At 67.2% G+C, this 8517-nt stretch overlaps 2 protein-coding genes across 2 annotated transcripts; one reads left to right on the top strand and one right to left on the bottom strand.

The window, feature by feature from the left end:
* H696_03919 (hypothetical protein) lies at window positions 1-4069 on the top strand. The gene is made up of 3 exons (XM_009497787.1): window positions 1-350; window positions 769-2106; window positions 2207-4069. The coding sequence occupies exons 2-3, from the start codon at window positions 876-878 to the stop codon at window positions 3979-3981; spliced, it is 3006 nt and encodes a 1001-aa protein (XP_009496062.1). The 5' UTR covers window positions 1-350; window positions 769-875; the 3' UTR covers window positions 3982-4069.
* A 132-nt stretch (window positions 4070-4201) lies between these two features.
* On the bottom strand, window positions 4202-8373 carry H696_03918 (hypothetical protein). The gene is made up of 7 exons (XM_009497786.1): window positions 8014-8373; window positions 7779-7873; window positions 6861-7600; window positions 6608-6680; window positions 5615-6440; window positions 5331-5448; window positions 4202-5088 (listed from the first exon to the last, which is right to left on the bottom strand). The coding sequence occupies exons 1-7, from the start codon at window positions 8326-8328 to the stop codon at window positions 4376-4378; spliced, it is 2880 nt and encodes a 959-aa protein (XP_009496061.1). The 5' UTR covers window positions 8329-8373; the 3' UTR covers window positions 4202-4375.
* Window positions 8374-8517: the final 144 nt, after the last annotated feature.

Below are 8517 nucleotides of genomic sequence, written 5' to 3'. Positions count from 1 at the left end.
TGCTGCTCGTTGGAATGCTGCCCATGAGTCCGCAAGGCAGGCTGCTGCACGCCGAGTTGCTGAAGAGACCGCTGCCCGGGAGGCTGCCGAAGAGGCTGTTGCCCGTTGGGCCACTGCCCGCGAGGCCGCAAGGCTGGCTGTTACTCGCAAGACCGCCGGGGAAGCAGTCGCCCGACAGAATACCGAGCAAACTCCCACCCTTCAGGCTGCCAAGGTGCTTGCCGAAGCAGCCTCTCGTGGGACTACCTCGGAAGCGTCGCTCCAGGAGGCCCCTTTCAAGCATTTGGCGTCTCTTCAGCATCCTGCCGTGCATCTCCCCTCCCAGAAGTCCCCCCCTTGTGACGCCGCCTGTACGACATTCTTGCGAGCCTTTTTTTGCCTGTTCCTCCACACACACACACACGCACACACACACACACACACACACACACTCTCTCTCTTCCTACCTTTTATCTTTGTCCCTTTCTCTTGTAGTCTCTCGCCTTCTGGGTATTCCACCGCACGTTCATGCACCGCCTCGGTCCGGGCCGGGCATCCGCACGTCTTCGTGATGCCCTTATCGAGAGAGACAGATGGTCAAAGGAGGGAAGCAGGGCTCGCGGGAGGGGGGCTCGGTCCTTCTTCCGTGTTCCCTTTTGTCGCCCCTATTTCCTTCCCCATACCTCGGAAGGCTTCCCGGGTCATACCCCTCTTTTTTCCTGACAATCCCCCCCCCCCCCCCCCCCCCCCCAACGACACGATATCCTCCTCCTCTCCCGATTGCTCCAGGTGCTGTCCCTCCACCCACCCGGTCTTCGGTGTCTCCGGTTGGCCTGTTGACACCGGCCCTGGAAGCTACTCCTCCGGTGGCTGGCCAATCATCTGTGCCCCCTTCGATGGACGGGTCAAGTGTCGGGACTCATCACCTCCCCTCGGAGACGGCCTCATCAAGCGCCGCTACTTCACAAGCGGCCTCGCCCCAGCCACCATCCAATGGTCTTGCCTCCGACTCCTCTCAGTCCTCGGCCACGTCGACCGAGCCAATGCCTCGGGCTGTCGCGGCCGCACCGGCCGCGCGGTTTGACGAGGCTCAGCCGACGGTCGTGTCGCACATCCACCCTGCGGCCTCCTCGACAAGGGCGCCCGGCAGCAAGGCCCATGGTACCACGCCTGTTGCTGCTTCTGGCGGCGTTGTACCTCCCACTGCTCCGGCTGCCGGTACAGGCCCAACCCCAAGCACGGCCTCCGTTGTGCCCTCGGATGACACCTCTCGATCTGTCCTTCCACCAATCCCCCCAACTGGTGCTGCTGGTGCTGTCATGCTGGTGGAGGCGCCGGCTCCAGCCTCCGCAGGCGCATTGCCAGCCTCTGTGCCAGCCATCTCCACGCCTGCCGTGCTCCCTGCGGTCGTTGTGCCCGCTGCCGCCGTTCGGCCTGCAGCCCCTGTAGCGGCGGCTCCTTCAGCGTCCCCGTCGCCAAGGGCCGCCTCGAGGGAGGCCCCAGCTTCCCCGAGCGCCTTGTCAATGTCAAATTCAGCGAGTGCCCCGGCCGTGGTTGCTCCCATTCGGTTGACCGTTTCCACTCCCACTCCCGTCCTGGCGGCGGTGCCCGCGTTGCCGGTGATTGTGCCGGCGTCTGCCAATGCAGCTGCTTCGTCTGCGGCCAGTTCCCCTCTGCGCGAGGTGGTGTCCCCGAGGATCTCGATCAAGCCCCTGCTGGCCACCCATTCGGCCACAGGGCCCTCGCCCGTGCTCAAGATCCAAACCGGCACCAAGCGCGCCGACCACCCCGCGCCGGAATCAGGCAGCCCGAGCGCCGAGCCGATCCTTGTTGTGTCCCGCTCGCGGTCCCCGTCGATGCTTCCGTTGCGCATTTCCAGCGGCACCGGTACCCTGGCGGCGTCTCCCGAACGCCTGAGCGTCTCAGGCGCAAATGCGCCAGGCGTGCCGCCCTCGCGAATGGCTCCCTTTGACCTCGGGGTCGCCGATCTGCGGCCGGCCATGGGGTCGGACTTGGTGATTGACTTGTCCTCCACTTCCGCGCCATCGGCAGCCGAATGGACCGCCCGTGCCGTGTCGGACCGCCAGGTCGGGACGGGGACCAGGGCTGCTCCTGGCAAGGCTTCTTGTGCGTTCTTTTTTCCTCCTCTCTTTCTCTCCCCCTCCCCTTGGCGCCGGGCCTGTGCCCTCTTTCATCTTTCTGACGCGCCCCGCCCCCTGGTTCAAAGCCGATTCACCGGTCACGGTGATCCCTCGGGCTGACAAGCGTTCCCGGTCTCCACCCGGGGGCAAGTCCGCCCCCGAGGGTGTCGCCATGCCTCCGGTCAAGCGCTCCAAGACCCAGGCACGCATCACCGTGTCCACCGGGGCGCCACAGCAAATCACCGTGCTCTTCTCCTCGCCGGCGCCCGAAAGGTCGGCATCTACGGGCTCCCCCATGCCGCCACTGGTCGCAGTGAAGCCGATCGCCATGCCTGCCCCCGGCACCGCCCCTGCCGGCCCTGCCCCTGCCACCACAGATGTCACGATGACCGAGGCCCTCCTCTCCTCCGCCTCAGCCATGGCGCCCGGGCCGTCCTCCCCCCCCTCCTCCTCCCCTTCCTTCCCCTCCTCCCCCTCCTCCGGGTCTTCGGCGGTCGATTCGATCACAACTTCGGCCAGTGAGGTGGCGTCCTCTGTGGCCCAAGTGCCACCGGTTGCCGAGTTGCCGGCCGGCGAGCAGTCTCGGCGTTTGGGTGACCCCGGGCCGCAGCACCCGCTGGCACACACGGACCCCCGGAATCGCGTGGTGCACCCCTCCCGCGCCGGGTCCGGCATTTATGGCCTGTCCTCGCCAGCCATGCTGGCTGCCAGGGCCACCGGGCAACAGGGTGGCGCCGGCCCAGGCCCCGGAGCAACCGTGTCCAGCCTTCTGCCCCTGGCGGCTGTCTCTTCACAAGCGGCTCGCAATGCGGCCGTCCATGCGGAGCTTTTTGCCCGGTCGATCTTGCGGCTGTGCGCTCCGGACACGGCCCCGGCGCAGGCGGTATCGCCGGACTTCCGGTCGAGCGCCGGTCTCGAGGCCGGGGCCGCCGATGCGGGGACCTTCCGGGCTGTGGCGGCCAGTGTTGGCGGCCGGGATACCGGCCAGTCGGCTCGGACGTACCCGGTAGTCCGGCGAAGCGCGCGCCGGGCATCGGCCCGCTCTTCCATTGCCCCGGCGATCAGCCTGATGCCGAAGTTGGAGCCGCCGAGTGTGGACCCGCAGCACCTGCTGGCTCAGTATATCTCCGACGACGAGGACTCCTCCACGGCGTCGGATTCCTCTCAGTCTGATGATGCATACTCCTCGCAGGACCGAGCATCCTCCCCAGACCTTCCGGCCGTTAGTTCGGATGACGGGGTGGATGACGTCTCCTCAAGTGATGAAAGTGACTCCTCCGCCAGCAGTGATGACGCGACCACCGAGGACGATGCTGTTGGCTGGCCTCGGCCCCGGCGTGGTGGCGAAAAGGGCCCCGCAGCTGGGTTGGGGGCGGTTTCCCAACGTCACAATGGGGACATCGGCTCTCGGGGCCCGGGGCATGGGTGTTCGCGTGCCACCAAGCGCCTGATCGCGGCCACGCAGGAGCTTCTTCAGCGCGAGGCCAACAGCCTCGGCGGGGCGTCGGTTGGTCTGACTGCCAGCCCGACCTCCCGTCTCATGCGTCAAATTGCTCGGGCCCAACGAAAGTCCGCGGCTGCCGCGGTCGAGCATCGCGAGGCCGGGGACACGTCCTCCAGCCCGGTGGTCCCTCTGCCGGCCGTGGCCCCAGCCGTGGACAACCAGCTGGCCAAGGAAAGTGTGCTGAAGGTTGGCCGGGCGTGCCTGTGGACCGGATGCCGGCGGCAGCTGTCTTCCTTCATGGAGCTCATGGCGCACATCATGAATGACCACGACACGCGGTCGCCCTTGTCCTCGTCCACCTCCCCGACCCCCACTGCGAGCGCCTCCTCGGCCCCGGTGGCCGGCAACACGTCCTAGCATGTCGTGTAGAGCGCGCGGATCCCTTTCCCTTTCACCTCCCCCCTCTGCTCGGCCTCCTCTCCATACACACAAGCCCGCTTCTCAACCGAAGACGCACACGACAATGGTGTGGCTCTTACGTCTTTCCTTTCTGGCTCCCTTTTCCAGGCAGTGTGTCATCCCGCGCGCCAGTGTGTGAATGTTTCGTGTGCTTTTTTTCGTGGCCGGGGGGGGGGGAGGGGGAGGGGGAAATATCTATTGTTTAGGGAAGGGGGAAGGGAAATCACAAGTACATGGGGGGAGGGAAGCAGGGGAGAGAGAGAGAGAAAAAAAGAGAGAGAGGCGGGCAAAGTGGACTGGCTGCTCTTCACCGGGGCTTGTCCACGCCTCGGGTGCGCCAGAGTGCCGCCGGTCAGTAATCCGAGATGTCATCAAAGCCCTCGTCCTGCTCGTCACCAGGGGCAATCGGCTCAGGTCGGCCGGTGGCAGCCAGGTGGGTGTAACCAGCAGAGGTGGCTGCCGGACCCGGGCGCTGCGCCAACTCCGACGGGCGCACCGGGCTAATACTGAAGCCCATCTGGATTATCTGCCCCGGGCGCTCGGCACCAGGGCTACGCGGGGACATCCCCGGCCGCGATGGTTGCGATGCCGGTGTCGACATGTGCGACCCGGCGGTGGTGATGGAGGATACCGGGCGCGAGTGGGAGGCCGGCGAAATCGTGGCACCCGCCATGCCGCCGGCCAAGGGCTGATACGACCGAGGAGAGTAGCTCCCGGCGGGGGGCAGGGTTGGCGCCGGCTGGTACGATCCACCGCCATATGGCGTGTGAGGGCTGCTGCTGTTGCTGCTGCCGTTGGCCTGGGTCCCGGCAGACCCCCGGGAGGGGTAGTAGGGCGGGGTGGCATGGCGTGGCGGGACAGCCAGCCCGGCAGAGTCAACATGCAGAGCCGAAACACCCGGCCGGCTAATGGCGATGCCAGCATGGGGCCCCGCCGGGTCGGCACCGCCGCCGTTGGCGTTGGCGCCAGTGTTGCCCCCCGGGGGACTGACCATGCGTTCACGCTGGAAGGCCTGAGTCAAGCCACTCACGCCGCGGGCCGTCGGTGCCGAGGCCGCATGTACGTCTGCTCCGCCGGGCACAAGGGGGCGTGAGAGAGAGAGAGGGAAAGAGGGAAAGAGGGAGAGGGGGAGGGGGGACGGGAGAAGAGGGGGGGGGGGGGGGGGGGACGGGGGGCGGAGAGTGTCAATGGTGGGGTCGAAACTGGGCCACGCAAGCGAGAGGGACAGAGCGGAATGCAAAATGCAGCCCGAGTGGGGGTGGCCTCCGGAAAGTGTCGCATGTCACGTGGGAACCATGTGGGCATACCTCGGGAGAAGAGTTCCGAATCGATTGTGGGGAACAGTCCGGCCCGCATGGATGCCATGCCAGCCGGCGGCGAGTGAGGGAGCTCCACACTGCGGACGATGACATTTTCGTGGGAGCTCTGTGCCCGGGGAAAAAGCGAACCACAGCATTGTGCCAGTGTCTAGGCGTGTGAGCAAAGGTGGGGACACCCCTCCGAGGAGGGGCTCGGGGCGAATGCATGGCAAAATCCGAGGTGTGGAAGGGAGGGGGGGGGGAGCAGGACTTCAGGGGGGAAAAAAACGCACAAAGGTGAGCTGGATCGACTGGCCGGGGCCCGTGTCGGTTGGGGACAGTCCGGACCGGGGCAGTTGCTGCTGCTGCTGCTGTTGCTGCTGCTGCTGCTGATGGTGGTGGTGTGGCTGGCTGTGGGCATTTGATGCTGGCACGCGCATGGGCGACCCGCCGCCAGCGCCCCCGCGTGGGATGATGGGCTGCAGCGGCTCGGCAAAGAGATCCCGGAAGGATGGATCCAGCCCGACTCCGGCGCCCGGCGGCGGGGGCAGCGGTGAGCTGGGCGACAGGCGAATGCTACCAGTGCCGATGGAGCTGATGCGCGTCGAGTGAGTCCCGAAGCCAGACTGCGAGGAGAAGGCGCCAATGACTCCGCCCGGGCCACCGACAGAGCCCAGCTGGTGAAGGGAAAGCGGACCGGCGGCCGACGTGGGAGCCGATGTCGCGAAGGAGCCCGGCCGTGAGGAGGGTGCACGCAGGTTGCCACTGGAAGACCCCCCGCCGTAGGAGCTGCCCGGGGTGCCATATTGTGGGCCATTGCAGTAGTGCTGTTGCTGTTGTTGTTGCTGCTGGTGCTGCTGGGGGGTGCGGGGAAGCGCCACGCACATCGCACAGCCAGGCGACACGCCGGACATGCCATTGCCAGGGTGGCCTTCGAGACCGGCCGGCCCGCCAAGTGAGCCATCGCCAGCAGCCGAGCAGCCGGGACAGCCGTTCCGGCGCCCGGGCCCGATGGGCAGGGCACGGGACGCCGGTCGCAGTGAAGTGGTCGGCCGCTCAACCGCCATATGTGGCGTGATGCCGGCAATCGGCCGGTGGAAGACGCTCAATGAGAGGAGGCTGCGCCGGGGAAAGGGGCGCATCGGGAGGAGACACACGCATAGAGAGGGAGAGAGAGAGAGAGAGAGAGAGAAAGGGATATCGTGTAAGTGGGGAGGGGATGAGGGCGGGGGGCGCCTCGGGGAGTTCAAGCAGACAAACCACAAGGAGAGAGGAGGGGCACGCACTTGAACCCAGAGTCCACCTGCAGGTGGGCGGCCATCTTCTTGGACAACTTCGGGTTCAATGGAGCCGAAGAGTCTACACGCGCACAGTGGTGCACATTCGGCCGAGCAGAGCAGCCAGATGCGGCGTGCCCGGCGGCAAATGACATGAGATGGGGGGAGGGGGGGGGGGAAGGTAAGAGAAGGCGGAGAGGGAGGGCGTTGTCGTTTCTGGTGCTGCCGGCCGGCCGCCGGTGCCGCTGCTGCCGTGACGTACCCAGACCGATGATGTGCCGTTGGCTGACCAGCGATTGCAGCTGGTCCGAGGTGAAACGCGAGCGCGGGTCCAGCGACAGCACGTGAGACCCCTGCGGGCCGATGACCCTCAGCAGGAGCCGGCAGGCACCGGAGCAGGCAGCCATCCCGGCGGGGGCTGCCCGAGCCCCGGTGCCGGTGCTGGCCGACCGGGGCCGCGGCTCGGCACTCGAGCCAGGCGTCGGCCTGCACAGGGGGTCGTGCAGGCCTTCGGATGACCACACCTCTTGACAGACCCCAGCCCCGGGACACCCACGGGCCAGGCGGCCACTTGGCTGGGCGCGGGCCAGCACATGCAGCCCGCGCAGCCAGGACCGATACATGCGGTAGACACGGCGGACTTCCGGATGCTCTGAGGCCTGGGCCCCGGCCGGGAAGTCCTCCATGATCCGGCTGGCCGAGGGCTCCTTCGAGGAGGCGGCCAGCGAGAAGGACCAGCTTTCCAGGGAGATGGCTCGCATGCTCGAGGGGACCCAGGAGGCCCCGGTGGGATTGGCAGCGCGGGAATCCCCCGGGGAGGTCCCACTCGAGCTTGGATGGGCCTCGGTGCCCTCGGTCTGGAACAGGATGTCCAACGACGGGCCGCCGCGATATTGCTGCACGCTGAAGCCCGGGATGAATTGTGCCGGGCAGCAGTCGTGCGGATCGGCCGAGTTCAGCGGGAGCAGGGCCAGCAGCTCGAAGTTGCAATAAAAGGGATTCCTGGGCGCGCGGGAGAGGGGGGGGGGGAGGGAGGGGGGAGGGCGGTGGGATGATATCAGCACATGAGGGAGGGAGGGAGAGGTGGAGAGACAGAGAGAGAGAGCAGGCGGGGAAAACGGGGGGGGGGGGGGGAAGCTCGGCTCCCGAGGCCCGGAGGGCTGGCCGGCAGGCGACACACCGATGGGAGCGCCCAGAAGTGGTTGAGGCCCGGATGCCGGTCACGCGGAGGGCGGTGCGCAGCTCGGGCAGCGTGTCCGGCAACTCGAGGGCGAACTAAAACCCGGAGACGAAGAGGCAGGAGAGGAATAAAGACGGTCAGCGGGGGGGGGGGGGGGGGGGGGGGGGCACACGCATGCAACACAGGGATGGGGGGCCTGGGCCACCGGGGGCGAGGCATGTTCGGAGGCACGCACCCAGGGATCCTTGCCGGAGGCCTCGCCCATGGTGCTCGATGGCCAGCCTGGGACATGGCAGGAAATCAATGACAGGCACATTCGGTGGATGAGCAGCTCGGTGTACCGCCAGATGGTATCATACACCTGGGTGACAGCCGGGTTGGGTGCGGAGGATGGGGGGGTCTGGCTGGATGTCTGGCCATCAAAGGTGGCCTGGGCCGAGGCGCCGAGGTTCTGCAGCGAGGGGTCCAGCTGGCCAACCGAGCGCAGGCCGGCCCCTCCGGGGGGGAGGGTCCCGGCCGGGCTGGCCTGAGGGGCGTGTCCGGAGAACATATGCAGGGGCTGGAGAGAAAGAGAGAGAGAGAGAGAGAGAGGGAGAGAGCGCGGCGGGTGAAGGGGCGGGGCCAGCCCGGGGACGGCTGGCCAGGAGCGGCGGAAGGAAGAGAGAGGCGGAGTAGGAATGGAGGGAGGGGGGGCGGTTCCAGGAAAGGATGGGCCGCAGTGCGGGAGGCGGCGGACGGG

Source organism: Fonticula alba (genome assembly GCF_000388065.1).
Source record: "Fonticula alba strain ATCC 38817 unplaced genomic scaffold supercont2.6, whole genome shotgun sequence".
Classification (NCBI taxonomy): Eukaryota; order Rotosphaerida; family Fonticulaceae; genus Fonticula; species Fonticula alba.
This window is presented reverse-complemented; position numbering and strand designations above follow the sequence as displayed.